Source organism: Lepus europaeus, chromosome 20 (genome assembly GCF_033115175.1).
Source record: "Lepus europaeus isolate LE1 chromosome 20, mLepTim1.pri, whole genome shotgun sequence".
Taxonomy (NCBI): Eukaryota; Metazoa; Chordata; class Mammalia; order Lagomorpha; family Leporidae; genus Lepus; species Lepus europaeus.
The window spans coordinates 7,273,268-7,300,222 of record NC_084846.1 but is presented as its reverse complement, the minus strand read 5'-3'; the positions used below and the strand labels follow the sequence as shown (position 1 = coordinate 7,300,222).

Genomic DNA, 26,955 nt, shown 5'->3' with positions numbered 1-26,955 from the left:
GTCTCCCATGTGTGGGTGCAGGGGCCCAAACACTTGGGCCATCTTCCACTGCTTTCCCAGGCACATTAGCAGGGAGCAGAGCCAGGACTCAAACCCAGGCGCTCTGATATGGGATGCAGGCCCACGCCGGCCCCTGTCGGCTTGTCTGGGTCGAACAGGTGTCCTTGGGCCTTGGGGACAGGCTGCCAGGAGGCGTAGAACGGTCCCGATAGCCTGCAGTGGCTGATACCTCTTCCGCCTGCCTTCGCTGCTGCGCACTTGGGGAGGGGGGAGGTTCTGAAACTGCGGGGGAGCCACGTCCACGCCACGCTCCCTCCTTCCTCCCCCTCTCTGCCTCCCGCCCCTTCTTCCCACGGCCGCCAGCCGCCGCTCCCTCCCTGTGCTAAGACCCTGCTGTCCCAGCCGGCGCACCCTCCCTGCCTCCTCCTGCGGCTCTGCTCACCCTGCGGCACCTCTGTCTGCAGCCGCCGTGCCCGGGTTACAGTGCCTCTGGGACCCCCGCGTCCCACATCAGGCTGCCTGGTGCAGCCTGGGAGGCAGAGGTGGTGGCTCTGGGGCCTGGGCCCCTGCCACCCACATGGGAGACCTGGATGGAGCTCCTGTTTCTCCCAGTGCCCTCATAAGGCGTTGGGTGGTCTGTGCCCTCTGGCTGGGGACCCTGGGCTTTCTTTCAAGTTTCCCAAGGGCGCCCTCCCACCTCAGGGCCTTTGCACAGCTCTGCCTTCTGACGTGTCTCTCAGCTCTCCTCTACTACTGTTAGCAGGAATGTGGAGTCAGGCACTCCCCTATGGTATGTAGGCATTTTGACGAGCACAGTTAGAGAGAGAGAGGTCTTCCATCCACTGGTTCACTCCCCAGATGGCCACAACAGCCAGGGCTGGGCCAGGCCACAGCCAGGAGCCCGGCGCTCCATCTGGGTCTCCCACGTGAGTGGCAGGGGCCTGAGGACTCCAGCCATCTTCTGCTGCTTTCCCAGGCGCATTAGCAGGGAGCTGGTTAGGAAGCGGAGCAGCCAGGACTCGAACTACTGCTCACATGGGATGCTGGCATCACAGGCGGCGGCTTCACCCTCTGCACCACGGCAGCCGGTGGTGCCAGTATCTTTAATCGCTCAGCCAAACATCTGGCCCCACCTGTGTGGCTTCCCAGTTGGGAGCAGGAAGGCGCTGTGGCCTCCGCTCGGCTGGCTCCGGCACTCACTCTCAGACCAGCTGGGGAAGTCAGTGGCCAGGCTGTGAGCGAGCTGAGAGCGCGCGGAGGCCCCAGGCAGGTGTTCCCGGTGACAGCCCCAGCACGGGCTCTCAGCTCCCAGCCAGGGGCGAGCGACCGGCGGAGGGGAGCGGGGAGCCTATGTTCGGAAGATTCCCTGGCCTCCACCTTGGAGCCTGGCAATGGCTTCTCCCTGCCAGTGTCTCCCAGTAGTGCAGATTGGACAATACAAGCATGGCACTGGCTTTTTAAAAAATTATTATTATTCAAGAGGCAGACAGGGGCCGGCGCTGTGGCGTAGCAGGTAAAGCCACCGCCTGCAGTGCTGGCATCCTATATGGGCGCTGGTTTGAGCCCCAGCTGCTCCTATTCTGATCCAGCTCTCTGCTATGGCCTGGGAAAGCAGTAGAAGATGGTCCAAGTCCTTGGGCCCCTGCACCAACCTGGGAGACCTGGATGGAGCTCCTGGCTCCTGGCTTTGGATAGGTGCAGTTCCGGCCATTGTGGCCATTTGGGGAGTGAACCAGCGGATGGAAGACCTCTCTCTCTCTCTCTCTCTCTCTCTCTCTCTCTCTCTCTTTCTCTCTCTGCCTCTTCTTCTCTGTGTAACTCTGTCAAGTAAAATAAAATTTAAAAAAAGCAGAGAGAAATAGAGTGAGAGAGAGTCCCACGTGCTGGTCACTCCCTGAATGCCCACAAAAGCAGACACTGGGTCAGTGCCGGAACCGGGAGCTTGAAACTCAAGCCCGGTTTTCCCACCGCACCTGCTCGAGGCATCGGCGCTGCCCCCCCAGTGTCTGTGTTAGCAGGAAGCTGGAGTCGGGGCCTGCAGCTGGGGCTGGAGCCCCTGGCGGTCTGGAGTGCGCCGTGGGCCTCTTAACCACTTGGCCGAACACCTGCTCCTGTTCTGGTCACTTTAAGCTCCACAACCTTGGGCTGGTTTGTCCCCATAGCCTTGGAAAAAAGCATTTAGAAACTGTTGCAGCTTCTTTGGGCCGTATCTGTGACAGTTGGGGCGTGAGTGTGATGGGTTGTTATCTGTCGCCCCTTCCGCCCGCCCCGCACCCCCCAGGACAATGCCCGGGTTTGTCCTCCCTGCGCTGCAGCGGCCCAGGGTGTGCTCCAAGCTGACACAGCCTCCGCTTTCCCGCAGCTCCCACGCAGGGGCTGGGACTCCAGAGAGCTCACGGCAGCACCACGTTTGTTATGGCAGGTATTGGGGTGCGGTGGTTACGCCGCCGCTGAGGACGCCAGCATGGCCCATCAGAGCGCCTACTTCCAGCCCCAGCTTCCCTCCCCACCGATGCGCAGCCTGGAGGGGTGTGTGGGTCCCTGCCACCCTCATGGGAGACCTGAGTGGAGTCTCCCTCCTGGCTTTGACCTGGCCCAACCTGGGCTGGGGGGTTGGGGGGAGTGAACCAGTGGATGCAAGATCTCTGTCTTTCAAATAGAAATACTGAAAAGTAAAAATAAAGGGGCCAGCGCTGTGGCTCACTGGGTTAAAGCCCTGGCCGACGCGCCAGCATCCCATATGGGCGCCGGTTCTAGTCCCAGCTACTCCTCTTCCGATTCAGCTCTCTGCTATGGCCTGAGAAAGCAGTAGAAGATGGCCCAGGTCCTTGGGCCCCTGCACCCACATGGGAGACCCGGATGGAGCTCCTGGCTCCTGGCTTCAGATCGGCGCAGCTCCGGCCATTGCAGCCAATTGGGGAGTGAACCAGTGGATGGAAGATCTCGCTCTCTCTCTCCCCCTCTCCTCTCTCTGTGTAACTCTGACTTTCAAATAAATAAATAAATCTTTAATAAAAATAAAAAGACGAGTCTAGTTTGGGTTGTGTTTTCTAGATGATGAGGGGACCAGGCTATTTTTTTTTAAAGAATTATTTGAAAGCCAAAATGACAGGGTGGGGGCAGGGGGAAGAGAGAGAGAGAGGGAGAGGGAGGGAGGGAGGTGTCTTCCATCTGCTGGCTCACTCCCCAAATGCCCACTCCTGACGCCAAGTCCACAACAGCACCGAGTTCGGGAACTCTGGTTAGGCGGCTCTGGAGCGGGTCCAGCCCCAAAATGATGAGGAGACAGGGGAAGTGGAGAGAGGAAAGGGGCAAAGTCAAGGACCTTGTAGCAAAAACGGCCCCGAGCAGGCCCCGGGGTGCTTCAGGCCTGTACCCCACGGTGACTCAAGCCCTGCACAGTAGGGGATCCACACACATCTTCCATACAGAGCCAGCAAGGAGGGGGTCCCCGTGGGCAGGGGTCGCGGCTGCTCTGCTGTTACTGGGCAAAAGCAGCCAGTGCTCGGGCCTGTGTTTCAATAAAACTTTATTCACAAACACAGACTTTTCTTCCATCATGCGGGGCCTGACAAACGCTTAGCCCCTGCTCTGTCAGCAGCCAGGATCGCCAGAGCTACACCTGCCGCCAGGGCCCCGCCCACTCCGCGACGTCATCGGCCCCGCCCCGGGGAGGAGCCGCGCGTGCGCGACCGGGGACTCAGCGGAGGCGGGGCGGGCTTCGGCTCTGACTTCCAACATGGCGCACGCGGGTGGCGGCAGCGGCGTCGGGGGCTCCGCGGGCCGAGGGCTGAGCGGCGCCCGCTGGGGTCGCTCGGGCTCCGTGGGCCACGAGAAGCTGCCGGTGCATGTGAGTGGCGCCCCCTGCCCGCCTTCGGGGACCCCCGTCGCGCGGGCCCCGCGGCCTGCGCCCCCTCACCCCGGCCCCACCCGGCCCCGCTTCGGCCTCCCCTCTGCGCAGCCCGGGACTCCGGACCCCAGACCGACTCCTCGGAGGCGCAGCCCGCGGGCCTTGCTGCCCCGGACCCCGCCGTCCCGTGCCTTGCCCGCCCCCGCGGCCCCTGCCCACCGGGACCCTCCCCGTTCCCGCAGGTCGAGGACGCTCTGACTTACCTGGACCAGGTGAAGATCCGTTTCGGCAGCGACCCCGCTACCTACAACGGCTTCCTGGAGATCATGAAGGAGTTCAAAAGCCAGAGGTACCCGGGACCCCCCGTCCCCATCCCACCCCCCGCCGCGGGCTGGAATCGGGCCAAGCAGACTGGGGGACCGCGCTCCCCGGGCCGCCTCCCAGCGGGGTGACCTTGCACAGGAGGTTCACCCTCCCGGGGCTTCGGCCCCTCCAACGCCCCCCCCCCAAAAAAAGGAAAAAATTGGGGAAGGAGTTGTAGGCACGATTTGGGGAGGGGGTGCGGGGTTGGGGTCTCCTACTTTAAAATGCTGGTTTTGAAAAGTTCAGTTTGGTCCCCGTTGGCTCCCGCTAGCCCCGGGGCTGCCCAGAAGTTAGGGGGTACTGAAGGCTTGGGGAGGGACCTGCCACACGCAGACTGGTGGGAACGCTGTCTTGGTAAGCGGGAGTCAGGCGGGAAAGCAGGAGGTAGAGGGGCCCAGACCCTCAGGTGTGTCCTGTTCTCTTGTTTATTGGAGAGAGAGAGAGAGAGAGAGAGAGAGAGAGCGTCCATCCGCTGGGTCACTCCCCAAATGGCTGCAACAGCCAGGGCTGGGCCAGGCCGGAGCCAGGATTCGGGAGCTCCATCCGGGTCTCCCACATGGGTGCAGGGGCCCAAGCGGCTCGAGCCCAAGTCTTCCTTCGCTGCACCGGGACCTGGAGTGGGGCTGCCGTGTGGGATGCAGGCGGCGCAGGCCGTGGCCCGCGGGTCCCGTTCCCGCGACTCGCAGAAACCCGGCTGGACAGGTTTCCTCTCTGGGCCGCTCCTGCGGGGGCCCTGGGGGGGGGGGGCGGCCTCTGCCCTGGCGTTCTTCCCGCGCCTCCCATGCTTTGTCGCAATCCCGTTGCTCTGATGGGAGCCTGTGTCACAATCCGGCACCGTGGGGTTGAGCACGTGGTGTCCCCAGCCAGGCGGCGGGCCCTTCTGCTGTTCACAGAGCGCGTGGCCCGCAGCGTCTGGGGGAGCTGCGCCCCGAGACCCCTCTCCCTGGTCGCCCGAGGGGCGGGCTTGCAGGGGAGCGGAGGGGCGGGGCTCTTCCCCGGCCCACCGGCCGCCGTGTCTGCCCCTCCCGCAGCATCGACACCCCCGGAGTCATCAGGCGCGTGTCGCAGCTCTTCCACGAGCACCCCGACCTCATCGTGGGGTTCAACGCCTTCCTGCCGCTGGGGTACAGGATCGACATCCCCAAGAATGGCAAGCTGAATGTGCAGTCGCCCCCGCCGGGCCAGGTACGGGCGGGAGGGCGGGGCGGGGGCGGGGTGGGCGGGGCCTTGACCTGCTGCTGCCCAGGCGCGGCTCCCAGCGCCCGATCAGAGTAGGCGGGGGTCACCTCCACGCGCATCCCTGGGCTCCTGACTGGTCTGTGTGGAAGATCTCGGGGCGGCGTCCTGTCACACGGAATCGCACGTCAGAGTCGGAAACGCCACGTGCAGCCGTGCCGTGCGGCTTCCCCAAGCGTGCCAGGCAGGCCAGCCCGTGCGCTCGAGGGTGTGTGTGCACACGCGCGTGCAAGCAGCTTTGCTTCGTGTAATTGCTCCTAGGGGCACTGGCTCAGCTCGGGCTGGTTGGCCACGGCTCCTCCTGTCTCGGGTGACAGCTGCCCGGTCTCCCGGCCCCTGGGACATGAGGGGCCTCCTGAGCTGCAGGTGCAGGAGGTGACCGAGGGCTCTGCCTGCACCTCACTGCTGTTGCCACCTGCGGCATGGCTGGCAGCATCCGTGCCCCCCTCCCCAGGCCATCCCCAGCCGTGGCCGCCAGTACTGGCCGTGTCTCCCTGCTGGTGTGAGGGAGCCGGCTCCGCCTCCAGCCCACGCCCCGCCCTGTCAGCGAGGGGACTGAAAGCCCCACGTCTGGAAGCACCGGGTGGAGACTGCCAAGGGGTCGATGTGTCCGGGAATCAGGACCTGGGAAGAGACCAGCTCGCGGGGACAGCCCCTCCCCGTGCGTGCACGGCGCACGTGTAAACCCGGCTTTCCCACGCAGCAGCACCGCCACCTCGCCACTGAGGACTTCTCGCGAGCCAAGGCTGTGTGTCTCCATGGGGAGCGGCTTGGAGGCGGGGCCGGGGCTTCAACCCCCAGAGCCTTAGCGGGTTCAGCTCCCCAGTGGTGGGGCAGCAGTGCCGCCCATGTCTGCATGCCCTGTACACACCAGGGATCCCCAGATGTCCCCACCCTTGCCTGCTCACAGCTCTCAGCCACCCCTAGCCGTGTGGGAGGGGTCACCCCACTTCCCCAGCCAGGTCCCGGCAGGAGCCGCACCGTGAGGGTTACTGGGAGTGGGTGCCTCCTGGCAGTAGTCCCAGGGCCCCGCTGTCCCCCAGGGCTGCTGTCCAGGGTGGAGGTGACCAGGGCGCCCCCAGGCTGTGAGGCCAGGACTTTGCCTTGTGTAGCTATGTGACGGGGGTGCCTCCTACTGCAGCCGGAAGCCGCTGAGCCGCCTCCTCTCTCACCTGGACAGGTGTCCCCCCCGCAGGGGCGCCCGGGGGCCGAGCCCTTTCAGCCTCCTGCTCCTCAGTAGTCCAGGCCGTGACCTCCGGTGGCTTACGACAGACGCAGGCGACGTGAGCCCTGGAGTTCCCCGCGAGCAGCTGCCCCCGCCTGTGCCCTGGCGCTGGTCATTTCTGATTGGGTTGTCAGCCTCCCAAAACACAGACAAGCTTTGCTTTGTGTCGCTTTCATTTCTCATCGGCGTACCGGAGCCTGGCAGCCACGGGGCGGCCAGGTTGGGGGGTGCTGCGCCAGCCACACAGCCTAGGTGCCCCTGGGCGCACACACCACCCCCCTCCAGGGCAAGAACACTGGGCTGGGAGCCAGGAGCTCGGTCTCACCTCTCTCATGGGGGCAGGGGTCTTGAGCCTCTCAGGGTGGGCGTCTGCAGGAGGCTGGGAGGTGGGGCCGGAGCAGGACGTGACCCCAGGCACTCCAATACGTGGCACAGGGGTCTTAACCTCTAGGCCGGATGCCCACCCCATTTGCTCAGAGGACCCTCCCTCCACAAGCCCTCTCACGCTGGGTCCCGCGTCTTCAGACCCGCTCAGGTGGGAAGAGGCCTGACAGGTGCGCTGCTGCTCGCTTTGCCTGCCCGGCCAGCCGTGAGTCCTCAGGGTGAAGTGGGACCCTCGCCGGCACCACTTCCCGCCACGGCCCCTGGGGGCGGCGTCCAGGCCAGGCGTGGGGACTCGGTGTGGGTGGAGCCCACGGCCGGCGCAGACCTGTGACGTGCAGTGCAGCCGGGACCCGGGCTGCAGAGGTTCCCAGCGGGTGGCGGCCGCTTCCTCTGAGCCAGGCCCAGGTTCTCAAGCCGAGCTCTTGGGCCTGCGCGGCCTCACGCACGCACAGGCCATGGGCGGGGCGTCTGTGCCGGCTTCGGTGGAGCGGAGATCGGCTGGGACAGACCAAGGAGGGGGCGTGGTGGGTGGAGCCGCCGGGGCGGGGGAGCAGGTGCTACGCCGACCGTGGACGGAGGGGTGCCGGGGGCCTCCTGTGGTCTGAGGCGTCGGTCATGAGCCCCACGGAGGCCCTGTGTGATGGGGACAGTGTCAGCAAGGACAGCAGGTGTGGCAGTCGGTGCCGAGACTTGCGGTGGCTGCGCGGTGCCTGTTCCTCTGGGCGAGGTCGAGGTCTGCCGATGTGCAGTGAGGCTGGCCCGAAGGCCACTCTGCTAGGTGGCGTTCGGCTAGGTGCTGGTAGTACGTGCTCTAGGTGGTGTGTGCACTGTGGCACTTGCGTGTGCGCTGGGTGGATGCCGTGACCCGGCACGATCGGCTCCGCAACTTCCCGTTTCTATGCCCGAATCTAGACAGCCGCACCGAGAAGCAGGTGCTCCGGGTGTCCCCTCCTCCAGGGCTCACGCGTGGGAAGAAGGTTTTAAGAGTTCACTGGGGCCGGCGCTGTGGTGTGTGCGTGTGTGCAAGGTGGTGGTAGCGTGTGCACTAGGCCTGTGTGTGAGCCAGGTGGGCCTGAGCTGCCTCCTGCAATCCCGACAGGGCTGGGGTGGACGCGTGGTCCTCAGGCAGCTCCTGACCCAGGGAGGGGAGTGCCGGCTTGTTCCGGAACTTCCTGTGGCCTGAGGGCCTCAGCCCCTGTGAATCTGCGTTTTCCAAGGCCCATGTTGAGGCCGCCTGGCGCGAAACTGGCCCACCCGACCGTGGGGTGTGCCCCGTGCCGTGGGGTTTTTGCATCCTTGCCCCTGATTCCAGAACATTCCTGCCACCCCACTCTCGCCCCTGCAGCCCCGCCACGGCTCCCGGTCCCCGTGGATTTGCGTGTTCTGGACGTTCCGTCCGTGGAGCCCCAGGCCGTGGGCGGTTTCCAGGCCCGAGGCGCTAGCGCTGGCCCCTCCTGTGGCCCAGTGGTGTTCTGGGGGCGGCTGGGCCACCTCTTGTTTGCCTGTTCATCCGCGGCCGGAGGGAGGCTGAGGGTGTTCCCGGAACTTGTTGTTGCGCGTTGAGAACACTGGCGTGGGCTGTCTGAGCAGCTGTTTCTCGTTCCTCGCAGGCAGCGGGCCTGCACCTTGGGCGCTCTGGGTTATGGTTTTTCTCGGTCACGCCGCGGAAGCGATCCGCGTTCAGTGGACGCCGACCTTGGGGCCGTGAACTTGGACCTCGTCTCATCCTCTCTGGGGATGCGGGGCGGGGGGACAGCAGCGGCGGGCACAGGACCGAGGCTCACAGCCCCCACCCCCTCCCCCATGTGTCCACGTCGACTGAGCCAGCCGGCTGCCGGTGGAAATGCGCTAGGGGAAAGGCCACACCTGACCAGAACCTCGCGGCGGGACGGGACGGTCGTGCGCGCCTCAGCGCCTGCAGGTCGTCCCGAGACGCCCCCACGCCCGTCTACGCCAAGGCCACGCCCCTTCCTTAGGGGGCACCGTGCCTCGGCAGGTGTTGGAGCCCGCAGGAGGCCTTGCCAGAGCTCCCGCTCATGGCTGCTGGGGGGCGGCCCTACCCCAGCGTGGCTGGCGTCCGTGGCAGCAGAGGGCGTAGGGACGCAGACGCATGCGCGCAGGGGGGAGACTGAGCGGCCACGCGGGAACCCCCGGGCTGCCCACGCCCTCAGAGTGGCTGGGAGAACGGCTTCGTGCTGCTTCGGCCCCGCCTCCCACCTGTGAAACTGCTGCAGCCAAGGACACCCCACCCCCATCACTGCCCCTGTTGCCAGGACAACTCCACGGGGGATTGGCGGGGGCGGTGCACCTGGCCTTGCCTGCCCCGGGATTCTCTAGGTGGAGGTCGGTAGCAGGTTTGGTGTCCGGCAGTGCCGACAGCAGAGGGGTCCCTCCCCTTCCCGTCTCAGAAGGTACTAGAAGGCTGTCTTCCCTGATGGCCCAACACTCAGCAGAGGACTGGACATTTCTCCCACACGTGCGAAGTCCTTGCGGGGTTCCCAGGGCAGGGCTGGGAAGCGTGGAGGGGCAGTCTCTGCTGGCCGTGAGCCTGTTCCGTGGGTGCCCCCTTCGAGGCCCCCAGGAGTAACCTCGGTGTCCCGTAGAAAGTTCTGGGCTGTGTGCCAGGGGTCGGCCAGGGGTAACTCCCCGTCTCCTTGCCTGTCGCTGCAGGAGGATGCGCACGGCCACGGCCACGGGGACTGCGCTGGGGACGTCAAGCAGCCTGCGCCATACAAGGAGGACCGACCACAGGCGGCGCTGGAGTCCGACTCGGTGGAGTTCAACAACGCCATCAGCTACGTGAACAAGATCAAGACCCGCTTCCTGGACCACCCCGAGATCTACCGCTCCTTCCTGGAGATCTTGCACACCTACCAGGTACGCCGGCTCCGGGCGGCTCCCGTGCCGTCTTTCTTGGCACCGTGCTCAGGCGTATGGGATGTAAAAGTCACCACGCTGAGCAGAAGTGCAGCAGCCGGGACTCTAACCGGCGCCCGTATGAGATGCCTGTGCTGCAGGTGGCGGCTGTGCCTGCTGCGCCCAGATTGCGGGCTCGACCGGCGAGGCCGGGCACTGCTGGGATGGTGGGGCCACGGCGTTCTTCCACGAGAAGCACCAGAGACAAGTTAATGACCACGCAGGCAGAGGGGGTGTGGCTAATTCAGGGCAGTGCTTACCCTATAGGAGAGAACCGATGTGGGCGCCGCTCTGCTTCTCCAATCAGCTCGAAGGTCACAGAGCTTGGCTGGCTCTCCAGGTGGCCCTGATGGGCCTGGCCACACCCGGGAGCTGTCTGCCCGATTGGCCATTACAAGGCTCTCTTAACAGGGAGCCCAGTGGGGAAAAGTGCCTGGGGCCCCCCCGCCTGCCAGCAGTCAGGGTGTGGGGCCCCTCCCGGGAGGCCTGGGGCTGCAGGCTGTCAACCTCCTGCCCAGGCAGGACAGACTCCCCGCCAGGCGTCACCCTCACCGCGTGTCAGTTTTCTTTTGTACTAAAGTCAAAGAAGCAGGATTGTGTAAGTGACTTCCAAATACATGAGAGGGAGACACAGAGCGCTTCCATCCACTGGTTCACTCCCCAGTTGGCCGTAATGGCCAGAGCTGGGCCAGGCCAGAGCCAGGAGCTCTATCCAGGTCTCCCGCGTGGGTACAGGGGCCCAAGCACTTGGGCCGTCCTCCACTGCCCTCCCGGGCCACGGCACGGAGCTGGATCAGAAGTGGAGCCGCCGGGACTGGAACCAGCGCCCATATGGGGTGCCTCAGTGCCAGCCCCGTACAACATTTTAATTTGCTTTCTGAGTTGCCTGTTGGAAGTCCTCTCGTGTTCCGACTGCTGACTTGAGTGCAGCTGGCTGGTTCCCGTCCTCTGGCCGAGGCCTCCCAGGGCTGGTCACTGCCTTGATCTGGTCAAGCCACCTGCCCAGCGTGGCCCGCTGCTGGCTCCCCACGCCTTCTGTCATGGGAGTGGCCGTGCGCCCGACTCTGACCTTGTGGTTCCCCAGCCCCCAGGTGCCCGTCCATGGCCGGGGCTCATACGGCTGTGCACCGGCCATTCACCGGCGGCTTCCGCCTTGTGCAGGCCCCAGGGGGTCCTGCCCCCTGGCTGACGCCCCCTCCCCGTCCCCTTGCCTCCGCCGGGTGGCAGAAGGAGCAGCTGGGTGCCAAGGGCCGGCCGTTCCGCGGCATGTCGGAGGAGGAGGTGTTCGCTGAGGTGGCCAGCCTCTTCCGCGGCCAGGAGGACCTGCTCTCCGAGTTCGGCCAGTTCCTGCCTGAAGCCAAGCGCTCCCTGGTGAGTGCCCGGGCCCGCGCCAGGCTAGTGCACCGCCTGGACCCGTGGGCTGCCCCCAGAGCCCGCGCCGGCTGCACCGTGTGGCCACCCCACCGGCAGTGGTTCTTAAACTGGCGCTGGGGGCGGGGGTGGCCACCACCTGTCTCTCAGGTGCTGGGTGGGGCTGGGGGCCGGCCCAGGGGTGGACGGGAGTGCGGGGGAGGGGAGGGGGCAGGCCGCACCCACCGCCTCTCTGGCCCACCTGTGGCCCTGTGCCTGCCGGTGCTGTCTCATCCACTTCCTCTTTTCTCACCCTCTTTCCAGTGAGCCTGCAATTTGGTTTTTTTCCTTTTATTGATGTGGAATCCAGGCAATAAAATTCCCATCTCCAAGTGGCGCTTGGGGCACCCACAGGGCTGGACAACCTCCGTCTCTTCTCTGGCCCCACCCTAGTGCCTTGAGCTGGGTGCCCGCTGGGGCCTGGACCCTGGGAGCCCCAGCCCTCCTGACCCCCAGGCCGCGTGTCAGCTCCCTGTCACGCGGGGACCTAGCGGGGCAGCTGCGTTCTTGCCGGAGAAGCAGGTGTAGACACGGGCACTCGTGCAGGAGGGGCATCTGCAGGAGAGGCAGGTGTAGACTCTGGGCATTTGTGATGGAGAAGCAGGTGTAGACGCTGGGCCCTCGTGCAGAAGCAGGTGTGGGCTGGAGCTTCCAGGCCTCGCCCTGCCTGGCCTGGGGGAGACCCCTGGGAGTACTGGAGGAGAGGCTGCGGGAGCCCCCCAGGGACGAGGACGGCCCTCTTCCGCAAGCCTGTGTCCCGGCCCCCTGCCCTCCAGTGCACTTTTCCCTGAAGTCCGGGCCCTGCCTGCTCTCAAGTTCAAAATCTGCCACGTCCCCTCCCTCTTCCTGGGGCCCTGGTGCCTGCCCGCTCCTCAGATGCCCTCCTCGCTCCGGCTCCAGGGACTTGGTTCGCGCGGAGCAGACAGGTCTCAAGGCCTGCCCGTGTGGCGCAGCCGCATGGTGGGCCATGTGGGCCCCCGTGTCCCCCCGCTGTCACCGGGGCCGCTGGGTGGCTTGTTTGTGGGTGGCCCCCCTGGGCCTGGGTGTCACCGCTGTGTCCCACATCTGCAGTGTTCCGCCTGAGCACCCTGCCCCCGGATGGGACCAGTGGCGCCCACGCTGGGCTCTCCGAGCCGCCGCTGCAGCACGGAGCGGGCGGGGCGGTCTGGGAGGTCCTGTGGCTGCCTCCCAGAGAGGAGGCGCTGGTGTAGGAGCCCGCGGCGGGGTGGGGGGTGGGGGGGTGTCAGCGCCCCCTGTGGGCCGTGGGGAGGAGACAGAAAAGTTTGCTTAGGGAAGCCCAGGCCGGGGTGAACCCCCCCCCCCCCGCCGTGTCCTGGGGTCAGTGTTGCACGTGGGGCTCTGTCTACTGGGCTGTAGGGCGTGCACAGTGGACACTGCTATGGGAGAAACAGGCCGGCCCATCTGTACCTGCCCAGTGGGTGTCTGTGTGGGGGTGGGGGGCACTCTGGTTCTCTGGCGGCCGTGGCCACAGCGCCCTTTGGTGGGCGCAACTCAGCCTTCGCCAGGCGGCCCTGCCGACATGGGTCCTTTCCATGGCCCCCGGGAACAAAGTCAGTGTAGCATCGTTAGTGACTCGGGCACCAGAGCGCCCTTGTGCATTGAGAAAGAGCTGGACCTGTCCAAAGCCAGCAACCATCCGGGTCTCCCACGCGGGTGCAGGAGCCCAACCACTGCTTTCCCAGGCCATGGCAGGGGGCTGGATCAGAAGTGGAGCAGCCGGGACTCGAAGCGGCGCCCATATGGGATGCCTGCCGGCGCCGCAGGCGGCTTCCCCACTGGGCCATGCTGCCGCTGTGTGGCCCGCACTGCGGGTGAAGATCCTGATCCTGAGTCGGCCGTTCAGAGCCGCTTGTGTAGGCCCGGGTGCCCTGCTGGGGAGAAGCAAGGGCTGGCGGCCAGCCCAGGCCCCCCACCGGCTCCCGCCCCCGGCCCCCTTTTGTCCCACAGAGGAGAGACCCCGGCCGTGTTGGGTGCGGTGGGTGAGACGCCCGCATCCCACGGCAGAGCACCTGGCTGCACATCCTCGCTCCACTTCCCACCCAGCTCCCTGCAAATGCACCTGGGCAGGCGGCAGGGACTGGGCCCCGCCCCCACGTGGGAGACCCGGATGGAGCTCCTGGCTCCAGCCCAGCCCGGCCCAGCCCTGGCCGTTGTGGACGGCTGGCGTGCTCTGTCACTTTTGAAATAAGTACAAATAGAAGTAGAGAACTTTTTTTTTTTTTTTAAAGGAAAGAGCCCAAGCCTTGGTGTCCAGGCTCCCATGGGTGGCCTGGTGCACAGCAGCCCCTCCCCCCATTTCCGGGGCGCTCACGCGCAGGCGGGGGTGGGCCCAGCGGGGAGCACCTCCAGCAGCTTCTGGCTTCACAGGCGCCTCCCTGCGGGGCTCCGGGATCCCAGCCCCGTCGCTGACCGCCCCCGTGCCCCTGTCCTCAGTTCACAGGAAACGGGACGTGCGAGACGAGCAGCGTCCCCAAGGCCGGACACGAGAGGGGCTTGGAGCACAGCAAAAAGCGCTCACGGCCCTCGCTGCTCCGGCCCGTGTCGGCGCCTGCCAAGGTAACGGGCGAGGGCTGCGGGGCGCCAGGGTCCCCGGGCCCGGAGGTGGGCGGCGGGCCTGAGCGGCGCGCTCGTCTCCGCAGAAGAAGATGAAGCTGCGTGGGAACAAGGACCTGTCCATCGCGGCCGTGGGGAAGTACGGGACCCTGCAGGAGTTCTCCTTCTTCGACAAGGTCGGCGGGGCGGCTGGGGCCCCGTGAGGGGGGCTGAGCCCCCGGCCCCGCCCCGCCGGAGCTGAGCCCCCCCCCCCCGCCCCCGCAGGTGCGCCGCGTGCTCAAGAGCCAGGAGGTGTACGAGAACTTCCTGCGCTGCATCGCGCTCTTCAACCAGGAGCTGGTGTCGGGCTCCGAGCTCCTGCAGCTGGTCAGCCCCTTCCTAGGGTGAGCGCCCGCCCCGCGGCCTTCCCCACCGCGCTCCGCCCCTGGTCCCGTGCTGTGCGCGCCCCATGTGCGGGAGGCGGAGCCGGCGGGACGCAGCCCCGCCCTGCAGGGGTAGTTCCAGAGCCAGAGCTCCCATCTCTGGGGCTCCACGTGCTTGAGCCGGCCCTGCCGCCTCCCAGGTGCGCGTGGTTAGCGGGGAGCTGGGGGTCGGCGCGGAGCCGGGAGTCAGGCCGCCGTGGAGCTGTGCCCAGCCTTGGCACCCTCAAGGCCTGAGTGCTCGCGCCCCCGTTGGGACACAGGACCCTTGCACCTGCTGTGCCCGGGCCAGGCCCTTACCGAGGTCTGCGCCTCGGAAGCCTCACAGGATGTAGTGCAACTCTAGAGAGCCCCCCAATAGCCCCTCAGGTGCCCTGGCCCCCTGAAACCTCGCATGCCCCCACAGCAGCGTCCAACACCCCCTGTGGAGCCCAGGGGCTGGCGACACCGGGTGCTGACTGCGCATGCGTGCTTCACGCTCATGCCCGCGGTCCTGGGTCCCACGCACCTGTGGCGTGCAGTGGCTGCCTCCCCAGTGGGGGTCGTGAAATGTTCCCTCCCCGCAGTTTCCGGGAGCTCCAAGAGCACCCGCTCCCGCAGGCCCTAACGTGGCGCCTTGGGGTTGTGTCAGGGCACCTGCGGCCCGGGCTCGCTGCGCATGCGCACCCTGGGAGGCGACAGGGGGCGGCTCCAGTCCTCGGGCCCCTGCACCCACGTGGGAGACGGCTGGAGCCGCCTGGCCAGGGGTCAGCAGGCCGGGTTTGTTCCCGCGCTGGGTCCCAGGCAGACGGCCTGCTCCCTGAGGTCGCCCTTGGTTTGTCTTGTAAGCGTCTTAGGAACATAGGTGTGAGCGTATTTGATGCTGCGTCAGAAATGCCGGGGCGGGGGTCGCGGGTGTTAAAATCTTCGGTGCACGTGTGTGGTGGCCACGCAGCTCGCAGAGGGGAGACTGTGGGTCGGCCTGGGAAGGACTCGATGGGCCCTGTGGAAACTTCTCGACTCTGCCCTCGGGCAGAGCAGCCACAGGCGGGCGTCTGCAGGGGTCGCTGATAAAACTTGATTAACAAGAGCCGGCGGCGGGTAGATGGGCCGGCGTCCGCACCCAGGCTCTGGCCACCTTAGGTCCGTGGGAAGGGGCCCAGGTAGTGACGGGGTGGGGGCAGGTGCACTTGTGTTCCCGGGGCCCTGCAGCCATCTCCGCCCGCACCCCCCCCCCATGTCCCTGGCCTTGAACGCTACACCACGGGGGCCTCCAGCCTCAGGCCGGCTCGCCCCGTGTCTTGCTCGTGGCAGGAAGTTCCCGGAACTCTTTGCACAGTTCAAGTCCTTCCTGGGGGTGAAGGAGCTCTCGTTCGCGCCGCCCATGAGCGAGCGGTCCGGGGACGGGATGAGCCGCGAGATTGACTACGCCTCCTGCAAACGCATCGGCTCCAGCTACCGGGCGCTGCCCAAGACCTACCAGCAGCCGCGCTGCAGCGGGCGCACAGCCATCTGCAAGGAGGTGGGGCCGCGTGGACGCCTGTGCAGGCTCCCGGGATCCCCCGCAGCACCAGCGGGTGGCGCAGGTGCAGGGTCCCTGCCGGGGCGCCGTGCTGGAGCCCAGGGCTCAGCGCCGCCGGTGGCCGCCTGCTAGGGAGAGCGGCCGGGTGGAGCGCCTGAGACGAGGGCGCCCGAGCGGCCCCAGTACCCCCTTCCCTCTCCCTCTCGCCCCGGTCGCAGGTGCTGAACGACACCTGGGTGTCCTTTCCCTCGTGGTCGGAGGACTCCACCTTTGTCAGCTCTAAGAAGACACCCTACGAGGAGCAGCTGCACCGCTGTGAGGATGAGCGCTTCGAGGTGCGGCTCGCCCCGGGGCCAGGAGCGGCCAGCAGGGGGCGCTCCCCGGGGCCGCCTTGCCTGCCCGCAGAGCCGGCGGCACGTTGGGTGGGGTCCCCCCCCATTAGAACTGGACTTTTAATGGGAACTTGAATTGGCGTCATTGCTGTCCCGTCACATGCCGCGGCACCTGCGGGTGGCACAGCTTGGGAGAGGCGGGGGCGGGGTCCCGACCTGCGACCCCGCCCCCCCGCCCCCCCCCCCCCCGCTCTCCTTAGCTGGACGTCGTCCTGGAGACCAACCTGGCCACCATCCGTGTGCTGGAGAGCGTGCAGAAGAAGCTGTCGCGGATGGCGCCCGAGGACCAGGAGAAGTTCCGGCTGGACGACTCGCTGGGCGGCACGTCCGAGGTGATCCAGCGGCGCGCCATCCACCGCATCTACGGGGACAAGGCCCCCGACATCGTGGAGAGCCTCAAGAAGAACCCGGTCACCGCCGTGCCCGTGGTGCTCAAAAGGTGCCCCGGCCCTGCCCCCACCCCGGCCCCGCTCTCGGAGCATGCGCAGGTGCTGCCTGGTGGGCGCCCCCGCACTGCTCCGGGCACTGCTCCAGCCGGGGGCCGTCGGGGCTGCCCTCGGTGGCTCCCTGGCCGGGCACCCCGCATCCTCTAGGCGCTGAGCCCCCGCCCCCGCTGTGCCCCGGGCAGGCTGAAGGCCAAGGAGGAGGAGTGGCGGGAGGCGCAGCAGGGCTTCAACAAGGTGTGGCGGGAGCAGTATGAGAAGGCGTACCTCAAGTCCCTGGACCACCAGGCCGTGAACTTCAAGCAGAACGACACCAAGGCCCTGCGCTCCAAGAGCCTGCTCAACGAGATTGAGAGCGTCTACGACGAGGTGCGCGGGGGCGCGCGGTGTGTCTGCGGGGACCGGGCGGCGGCTGCCAGGGTCACCTCCTTGTCGCAGACCTGGGCCGGCAGCGCACCATCTGCCCTCACTCGGGAACCTTCCTCTGTGGTTTTAGCAGTGGGGAAACAGGCACAGAGGTTACTCCCTGCCCAGGTCAGTCGCAGGTGCCCCGGGCCCCAGTCGGGAGGCTGAGCTGGGCCCCGGGGTCTCAGGGCCCTGGACAGCGGGAACAGCCCCTGTGGTAGGGCGGGCCCGGGGCTCCTCCTCTTGGCAAGCCCGGGCTGGCCGGGCCGCTGAGAGCTAGAGGGAGACACGGCCCTGCCCTGTGTGTCTCTCTGCCCGGTACCTGGGGGCTGGGGCCCCCCAGGAGAGCCTCCAGGTGCCAGGAGGGGGGCGGGGCTGGAGCAAGTAGCGCTGTCTGGGTTGGGAGGATCCAGGGAGGAGCGCGCCCGGACTGTGGCTTTGGAGGGAGGAAGGGCAGCTGGCACGTGCGAAGGCCCTGGGCACCGCACCCAGCAGGAGAGTGCGCGGGGTGCGCAGAGTCCTGGGCCAGGTCTGGGGGGTGCTCGGCGGGGAAGCCGCCAGGTGGCCAAGTCCGCCTGGACCCCGGGAGTGGGCCGGGGCCGGAGCCGGGAGGAGGTGTGGCTTCCGGTGCAGCCGTGCTGGGCTGGGGGCGGGGTGGCGGGGGCGCTGATCTGCTGGGGAGGCGCCTCAAACGGGCCGTGCCCTGTCGCCGCAGCACCAGGAGCAGCACTCGGAGGGCCGCAGCGCGCCGCCCAGCGAGCCGCACCTGGTCTTCGTGTACGAGGACCGGCAGATCCTGGAGGACGCGGCGGCGCTCATCAGCTACTACGTGCAGCGGCAGCCGGCCATCCAGAAGGAGGACCAGGGCACCATCCGCCAGCTGCTGCACCACTTCCTGCCCAGCCTCTTCTTCTCGCAGCAGCTCGAGCTGGGCGCCGACGAGGAGTCCGCCGACGAGGAGCGCGACGGGGCGCCGGGCGCCGGGCAGGGCGCGGGCGGGGACGCGGCCGAGCGCAGGAAGCCGGGGCCGGGGTCGGGGCCAGGGCCGGGGCCGGCGGAGGAGAGGGCGGCGGCGGCGGCGGCGCTGGACGACGTGTACAGCCTGCTCTTCGCCAACAACAACTGGTACTTCTTCCTGCGGCTGCACCAGACGCTGTGCGCGCGCCTGCTGCGCATCTACCGGCAGGCGCAGAAGCAGCTGCTGGAGTTCCGGCGCGAGAAGGAGCGCGAGAAGCTGCTGTGCGACGGCCGCCGCGAGAGGGGCAGCGACCCCGCCATGGAGCTGCGGCTCAAGCAGCCCAGTGAGCCGGGGGCCGCGGGCGGGGCGGGCGGCGCTGGGAGGCCCTGCTGCTCCACTTCCGACCCAGCTCCCTGCTGGTGCGCCTGGGGAAGCGCTGGAGGGTGGCCCGAGGGCCTGGACCCCTGCACCCCCCAGGCAGCCCCCGCGGCGCGCTGTGCCCCGTGGAGTACGGGGGCCGCCTGGGGCCAGGCAGCTGGCGGCCGCCTGCATGCGGGCTTCCCGCTGTCTGGGGTCCCGGCCCGCAGGTGAGGTGGAGCTGGAGGAGTACTACCCGGCCTTCCTGGACATGGTGCGCAGCCTGCTGGAGGGCAGCATCGACCCCACGCAGTACGAGGACACGCTGCGCGAGATGTTCACCATCCACGCCTACATCGGCTTCACCATGGACAAGCTGGTGCAGAACATCGCCCGGCAGGTGAGCGCCCCCTGCTGGCTGCAAAGCCTCACCCCGAGGCGGCAGCGGGCGGAGTCGGGGAGGTCCCTGGCATTCAGGACGGGCATCCGGGACTTTGTGAGCGCTACGGGGCTGGGGGGTGGGGGGCTGCTTCGCACACAGTGCCCCGGGTGAGGCGGTGTGGACAGAAGGTGAGTTTCCTGTTTATATTCCGGGCCCACGGCCACAGCTCCTCAGTGTGCACAGCACATGCGCTTCCGGCCTGGAGCATCGCGGGCGGGGGCGCTCACCCTGCATTGGCGCAGTGTGTAACTAGCACCCCCGTCTGGTTCCAGAACGTTCTCATCACCCACCCACCCCCGCTCCCGGACATGGAGACCCCGGTCCTCAGCAGCCGCCCCCCCCTTCCCCTCCCCCGGCCCCGGGCTTCCCGTCCCTGGCGGTGCCAGCTCTGGACGTGCGCTGGCCACAGAGTCGCACGCCCTGCGGCCTTGTGCGTCGGGCGTTGGAGTTTCAGCTGCGTGGTGGTCGCGGCTGCGGATGCCTCGCTCGGTCTCGGGGCGGAGTGACGGTTCTCTGTGCGGATGCACCGCGGCGAGCGGGCCCAGTGGCCAGGCAGGGTAGGGCGGGGGGCCTGGGCTGTTCCTGCGTGCGTGGCCTGCACCCGTGGTGGGGACGTGCGCGGCGGTGGTCAGCGCTGGTTTCCCTGCTTTTGGGAAGCTGGCTGGGGAGGGCTGTGCTCACAGGAGCGTCAGCTGCGGGGTCCAGACCCCGCGGGCGGCCCCAGGACGTGGGCTCTGCCCAGTTCCTGCCCCCTGTGTTTCATTTTGCTGGTTGTTGAGTCCGGCTGTTCACCGTGAAGCTGGGGAAAAACTGACACGGCCGCAGGAACATTCTAGAAGGCGTGTTGCCTCCCTTCTTATAAGGTTTACTTGAAAAGCAGAGGGGAAGGCAGGTCTTCCTCCGCTGGGTCACTCCCCCAATGCCTGCGACAGCCAGAGCCGGAGCTCCATCCGGGTCTCCCCTGTGGGTGGCAGGGGCCCGAGTCTTTGAGCCCACACTGCTGCCTTCCGGAATGTGCATAAGCAGGAGCCTGGAGTCGGGAACTGGGCCTTGAACCCGGGGACTCTGGCAGACTGTGGACGTCCCAAGCGGCGCCTGATCCACTGTGACAAATACCTGCCTAATACTAAAAAAAAAAAAAAAAAAAAAAGCACCAGTTCGAGTCCCGGCTGCTCCACTTCCCATCCGGCTCCCTGCCAGTGCGCCCCAGTGCTGGGGTCCTGAGTGACAGCAGGAGAGTCCGGGACTCTCCCTGCCCCGGGCCAGGAGCACAGGTGGCCATGACCCAGCCCATTCCAGCTGCAGGTCTCGTGGAGATGAACGGCCCACACGGGGGTGCCCGGGGTTCAAGCCCCAGCTCTGGCTCCTGGGCAGCAGCAGGTGATCCCTGCTCTCCACATAGGAGACCCAGATGGAGAGCCCGGTTCCCGGTGCAGCCTGAACTGATGGCAGAGCGAGGCAGGCCCCGGTTTGTGCCCTTGAGATAATAATGGTAGCAGCGGCAGTTGACGGGTGCCCGCGTGTGTCAAACCCCGCGTGGCTCGCGCCTGCCCGATGTCCAGAGGAAGACGCTCCCAGTCTCCGTGTCCCCACCCCACAGGCCAGCGCCCTGGCCGTGTCCATGGAGTTCACGGTGGGGAAAGCAGCGTAAACACTCTCGGCTGTTGGGCCGGCGCCACAGCTCAATTTGCTAATCCTCCACCTTGCGGTGCCGGTACACCAGATTCTAGTCCCGGTCGGGGCACCGGATTCTGTCCCGGTTGCCCCTCTTCCAGGCCAGCTCTCTGCTGTGGCCAGGGAAGGCAGTGGAGGATGGCCCAAGTGCTTGGGCCCTGCACCCCATGGGAGACCAGGAGAAGCACCTGGCTTCTGGCTTCGGATCAGCGCAATGCGCCGGCCGCAGCGCACCAGCCACGGCGGCCATTGGAGGGTGAACCAACGGCAAAGGAAGACCTTTCTGTCTCTCCTACTGCCCACTCTGCTTGTCGAAAAATAAAATAAAACAAAACACTCCCTGCTGGGCATGCGGGGCGTGGCCACTGCAGGGGCCGGTGCTGGGTCCCGCTCGCTGCCCCCTCCCGTCTCCTCTGAGCGTGCGTTTCCACCCAGGATGCTTTGCTGGTCCGGTTGGATCTGCTGTCAGGTTTGATGTGGTCCAGTCTGGCTGCGGCTGGCGTGGTCTTGTTTCTGTGTGGTCTGGCCTGGTTGGTTTTGGAAATGATCCAATTTGGTCTGACCTGGGTTTTTGTTGTGTTTCTTAAAGACTGATGTACTCATTTGGAAGGCAGAGTTAGACCGGGGAGGAGAGAGGGAGAGAGAGAGGTCCTCCATCTGCTGGTTCCCTGCCCAGATGGCTGCAAAGGCTCAGGCTGGGCCCCGTGGCGGCCGGGAGCTCCATCCTGGTCCCCCACGTGGGCGCAGGGCTTGGACCGTCCTCCGCTGCTTTCCCAGGCCATCAGCGGGGAGCTGGCTCAGAAGCCGAGCAGCCGGGGCCCATAGGGGAGCCTCCCCCGCAGTGGTCCTGTTTCGGCCCGGGCTTGGTCGCCCCTGGTCTAGCTGGGGTTTGATGCTGGCTGGCCGGGGCCGGGGCGCGGCGGGGGCTCCCGGCGGCAGCACCCGCTCTCCGTCCCGGCAGCTGCACCACCTGGTGAGCGACGACGTGTGCCTGAAGGTGGTGGAGCTCTACCTGAGCGAGAAGCGGCGCGGCGCGGCCGGCGGGAACCTGTCCTCCCGCTGCGTGCGCGCCGCCCGCGAGACCAGCTACCAGTGGAAGGCCGAGCGCTGCATGGCCGACGAGAACTGCTTCAAGGTGAGGGGCGGGGCTGTCCTGGGGAGGGGCGGGGCGGGGCGGTGCCCGCGGCCTCAGCCCCGCCCCGCCCCCAGGTGATGTTCCTCCAGCGCAAAGGCCAGGTCATCATGACCATCGAGCTCCTGGACACTGAGGAGGCCCAGACGGAGGACCCCGTGGAGGTGCAGGTGAGGGCGCCCCCCCCCCCCCCCCCCCCCGGTCACTAGGAGAGGGTGCACCTGCCTGGGCTCTCATTCCCCTGGGGTCCCTGCCCTGCCCCAGTGACTCCCTCCTGTGCGCTGTCAGAGCGCCCCCTGCTGTCCACGCCAGCCGCCAGGCTACCTCCCCACCTCAAGGAAGGCTTGCCACAGGAGGGCGTGCGTGCGACCCCCGGCCCTTCTAGAAATTTCCAGAAAGTTTGATTCCCAAATCTGGAGAAGCCTGGCCCCGCAGGCTGGCAAGCGGGAGGGAGGTCACTCGGGACCCCCTCCCCCATCTGTTCAGGGCTGCCGGCCTCCTCGGCCCCACCCCCAAGGACACGGGAGGCCACGCCCCCGGGTGAGCGCCAGGGCAGGGGCTCACCGCGTCTCCACCCACAGCACCTGGCACGCTACGTGGAGCAGTACGTGGGGACCGAGGGAGCGTCAAGCTCACCCTCAGAGGGCTTCCTGCTCAAGCCTGTGTTCCTGCAGAGGTGAGGGGGCCCGTAGGGAGCGCCTGCTGTATACACAGCCCCGGCGTGAGCAGAGCAGCATTCAGACCCGGGATGGGGAGGTGAGCCGGGCCGTGAGCCCCAGCCTGGGAAAAGCTGCGGGGACAGGCAGTACCAGGCCGGCCGGGGGGGGAGGCGGCCCGAACAACAGCGGGTGGTTCTGGAAGGTTCTGGGTGCACATCGGTGCCTGTGTGCGCCCGAACCCCAGGGCATCCCAGCTCCTGTCGCCCCCACCCCCAGGAACCTGAAGAAGTTCCGGCGCTGGCAGTGCGAGCAGGTGCGGGCCCTGCGCGGCGAGGCCAAGAGCGCGTGGAAGCGGCTGACGGGCGTGGAGAGCGCGTGCGGCGTGGACTGCCGCTTCAAGCTGGGCACGCACAAGATGGTGTTCGTGGTCAACTCCGAGGACTACATGTACCGCCGCGGGACCCTCTGCCGCGCCAAGCAGGTGAGGCCCCAGCCGGGCCCCGCCCCTGACCGGCCCTGCCGCGCGCGCCCCGCCCCAGCCCCCTGACCGGGTCCTGATCCGCCTCTGACCCGCCCTGCTGCCCCGGCTCCGCCCCCTGACCAGCCCCACTCGGCCCCGCCCCTGATCCGCCCCACCCCGCCGCAGGTGCAGCCGCTCGTGCTGCTGCGGCACCACCAGCACTTCGAGGAGTGGCACAGCCGCTGGCTGGAGGACCACGTGACGGGGGAGGCGGCCGGCCTGGTGCAGGACTGGCTGATGGGCGAGGAGGACGAGGACATGGTGCCCTGCCAGACGCTGTGCGAGACGGCGCACGTGCATGGCCTGCCAGTCACGCGCTACCGCGTGCAGTATGGCCGCCGCCCCGCCTCGCCTTGAGCGCCCCGGGGAGGGTCCGCCTCCAAGAGACGCGGAGCACCCTGGGAGCTGGCGCTGCGGGCGGGCGGGCCCCCCGGGGGCCTGGTGCCGGCGGGGGGCCGTGCACTGGGCGATTCTCCCCTCCTGCCACGGCCCAGGGCTCCTCGGGGGTGAGGTCGCCCCAGGGAGCCCCCACTCCTGCCGCCTTTGCCGTGCCAAGGAGCCCCAGTGGCTGCGGACGGGGCCCAAGCCCGACCCCCGGAGCCAGCCGCCGGGACAGGGGCGCTGACCCCCCCGGTTCCTGGAGGCAGAGCCGCGCTGCTGGAAGTTCCTGGGGACCCGGAGGCGCTGCGCCCCGAGGAGGCCCCCTGTGCCCGCCCCTGCCCTGCCGCATGCGCCCCGGAGACCTTTCTGTTCTGGGCCTGTCCGTCCTCTGCCGCTGTTTTGAATGTAGTTCTCCTTTTCTATTTATTTGCACATTAAAGTTAAAGGTTAAACGCGGACGCCAAGCCTCCATTGGCCCCTTTCCCAGAGGGTCCAGGCCGAGGGTCCTCGCGCGCTCCCCCATCCATCACAGACAGCCCGCCCCTGGCCCGGTTCCCAGGGAGCCACCCTGGCTGCAACACGGTGTGCTTTCTAGAACATTCTCCCGCGGGCCTGGGATTCCCGGGAAGGTTTCCCTCAGCCGAGCGCTGGGCACGCAAAGCTGAACATAAAGACCACACTGGCCGCACGGAAGCCCGCCGCGCACCCCAGAGCCACAGCTGCTCCCACACCCCTGCCACGGAGCCCCTTCTCGGTGTGGCCCTGCCCACCCTGCCCCAGGCGCTGCCCCCACCCCCAGCCCCAAGTACTTGCTGCCTCTCAGGGCTTCCCAAGGATGGCCCCGGCCCACCTTAGGGGGTGCCACCAGCCTACAGCCCCCGAGAGGGACACCTGGGCCCAGATAGAAGAGGTGCAGGTTTCCTGGGTGACCTCCAGTGACGTCCTGAGACCAGTGATGGGGGGGGCGGGGCGGGACACCTGCCGTCCCCAAAGGCACCCTGGCTGTGCTGGGTGATGGTGCATCCCCGGGGGCCCCCGGATCCCTGTCTTGTGAGACCCTGAGCGTTGGACCAAGCCTGCGTGGGAGCCTCGGGGGGCTGCGTGGGTGCTGAATCTGCCGATGGGTCACAGCGACACAAGGGCAGCCCGCGTGCTCGCAGCCCGGCGTCTCCCTCGTGCCCCCAGGGCAGGTGCGCCTCCCACACCCGGGGCTGGGACTGGGGCTGGAGGGCTGTCTGCCTCCCCGAGCGCCGCCATGGGAGCTGCGGGCAGCCACACCCACACCCGCACACGGCTGCCACGCAGATGCCCGCAGGTCGGTGAGCGCCCACCCGCACCACACGCAGACAGCAGCCCACGGTAGAATACAACACGTGTCCAGGGCACCAAGGGACGCGGAGGATTGCAAATGCCCACTGCTGAGCACAGGGAGCCAGTGAGGGACGGCGACAGATGGTGGCGGGGGGTGGTGTGTGGGACAGGAAATGGCCATGTGGTCACCGGCATGGCAACCCCTGTCCCCGCACGGCCGTCCAACCCCACAGGGTAGCCAGGACCGCGGGGTAGAGGCTGGTCCCGGCGCCGGATCGAGTCCCAGCTGCTCCACTTCCGGTCTAGCTCCCTGCTCATGTGCAAAGCGGCAGAAGATGGCCCAAGTCCTTGGGCCCCTGCACCCGTGTGGGAGACCCAGCGGAAGCGCCTGGCCCCACCTGGCCACTGCAGCCACCTGGGGAGGGAGCCAACGGATGGAAGACCTCTTTCTCCCGTTCTTTCAAATAAATAAATCTTGAAACTTTTTGAAAAGAAAACCCAGGACAAGCTATGAACCCGTATCAGTTTGCCATCTCCCCATTTGTAAACACCACTTAAAATGTGATAAAAGAGGCAACATGAAGTTCACCACCTTAGCCATTAAGTGCATGGTTCAGCGGCACCAACATCTCGAACTTTCTCACCTCCCCACCCTGACGCTGTGTTCCCGTGGCTCGCCCACTGCTGTCTGTGGCTCTGACAGCTCCACCCCACCCTGGGAATGGAAGCACCAGGACCTGTCCCTCTGCGTCAGGCTCATCGCCGTGAGCACAAGTCTGCAAGGCTCATGGATGTTAAAGTGGCACAGTGGGTTAAAGCCCCGGCCTGTGGTGCCGGCATCCCACACAGGCGCTGGATCGAGTCCCGGCTGCTCCTCTTCCCATCCAGCTCTCTGCTGTGGCCTGGGAAGGCAGTGGAAGACGGCCCAAGTGCTTGGGTCCCTGCACCTGCGTGGGAGACCCAGCTGCGCCACAGCGCCGGCCCTTGGCTGCACACCTGCTCCCCAAAAAGTTTTTCAGGGAGTGTCATTGCACACTCTGGAAAGTTCCAGCCATGGGAAGGGGTGTGTGGCGGTGGTGGGCATTTGGCTCCTGTCCCCAGCGGCAGATGTCCTCTTGGGTGGTTCCCAGGCAGCGTGATGGCGGGCGGGGGTGGGTGGGGAGGGGTGGAGTCTCCAGCCTGGATACAGAGGAGTCCGGCCGCAGTCCCCCGCCCCTGCCCCGCAGAAGCCTGGAGTCCAGGAGTGTGTAAGCCACAGGATCGGGGCCTGCTAGGCACCTGCCGGGGCTTCCCAGGGGAGGGCGGGGCGGGTGTCCCAGGCGGGGTTCCCCCTGGGCACCCTGTCCTGCGCGGTGTGGGGGTGTGGGAGCTGCCGCTGGCTGAGTCCCGGCCCCCTGCTTGCCAGAGGGGGGCTGCCTGCCTTCCCACATTCTGCTCAGTCACTTCCTGGCTGCAGTGCCGGAGTCCCCGAGTGTGTGACCGGACCAGGGCTCCAAGGGCAGGAAATGGCCACGCCTGGCCCTCCCCCCAGTCCATTCCATCTCCCCACCACCACCCCGCGTGGCCCAGCCCTGACCCCAACAGGGGCCCCCACGGTGGGCCGGGCGGCCCTGTGGGGTTGTGTACAGGCCCCAGGAAGGCACCCCACCCTGTGCCTCAGTTTACCATCTTCCCAGGGTGCATGAACTGTGCCCATTGGGTGCCCCGGTGCAGGGATGGGGGAGCTGGAGGAGGGAGGGGCCTGGTCCTTGCCTTTGGGAGTCACCCCCGGGGACCCCAGGCTGGGGGCGAGCCAGGACCAGGAGCTGAGCGGCTGTGCCCCAAAGGGGGCACCGGCTGAGGTCCACTGAGACCCCCAGGGCAGCGCCAGGGACCCAGATGCTCCCCCACCCCCCCAGCTATTCCCATGAGACCCCAGGCTCACCAGGCACTTGTGCCTCTGCTGCTCCTCCCCAGGGGGAAGGTTCTAGGGCAGCCAGAGGGGACGGGGCCCCCTCAGGGGTCACGGGTGCTGGGGAGAGGCCCTCATCTGGCTGTGGACCTCTGACCCCACAAGGCAGGCTCCTGCCCTGCCCGACAGGGAGAGGAGGAAGTGGGGGGGGGGGCTTCAGGAAGGGCCAAGAGCCCCTGATGGCCACTCCCCCCCCACACCCGCTGTGCCAGCAGGAAGTGAGTACTCAGCCCACAGACACATCCTGGGCTGGACAGGGGCCTGGAATGGGGGCTGTGGCTGGGGACCCCCTCCCGTCTTGCTGGTCCGGCTGGTGGACCGGCCAGAGGCATCTCAGGTGCCCCATGGCCTGGAGCACCGCCCCTCCTCCCCGCCGGGCAGTGCACACTCGGGGCTCCCCCTGGGGGACCAGGGGCGCTCTGGTGGTCCTGTGGGGGCAGGGGCTGCGCCTC

The 26,955-nt window shown here is 67.2% G+C and overlaps 1 protein-coding gene across 1 annotated transcript; it reads left to right on the top strand.

Moving 5' to 3' along the window:
* The first annotated feature begins 3,720 nt into the window (after positions 1-3,720).
* On the top strand, positions 3,721-23,699 carry SIN3B (SIN3 transcription regulator family member B). Its single transcript, XM_062178092.1, has 19 exons — positions 3,721-3,850; positions 4,093-4,199; positions 5,245-5,398; positions 9,729-9,935; positions 11,202-11,345; positions 13,839-13,961; positions 14,045-14,134; positions 14,223-14,341; positions 15,671-15,878; positions 16,097-16,213; positions 16,471-16,709; positions 16,899-17,082; positions 17,834-18,419; positions 18,664-18,833; positions 21,511-21,684; positions 21,759-21,851; positions 22,263-22,357; positions 22,617-22,821; positions 22,987-23,699. The coding sequence occupies exons 1-19, from the start codon at positions 3,740-3,742 to the stop codon at positions 23,215-23,217; spliced, it is 3,357 nt and encodes a 1,118-aa protein (XP_062034076.1). The 5' UTR covers positions 3,721-3,739; the 3' UTR covers positions 23,218-23,699.
* Positions 23,700-26,955: the final 3,256 nt, after the last annotated feature.

Bases quoted from the DNA above. Each gene is read 5' to 3' on its own strand.
- SIN3B (XM_062178092.1), top strand. From the start codon at position 3,740: ATGGCGCACGCGGGTGGCGGCAGCGGCGTCGGGGGCTCCGCGGGCCGA. The intron at 14,342-15,670 runs GTGAGCGCCCGC...TGCTCGTGGCAG, and splicing joins CTGGTCAGCCCCTTCCTAGG to GAAGTTCCCGGAACTCTTTG. The intron at 18,834-21,510 runs GTGAGCGCCCCC...CCGTCCCGGCAG, and splicing joins TGCAGAACATCGCCCGGCAG to CTGCACCACCTGGTGAGCGA.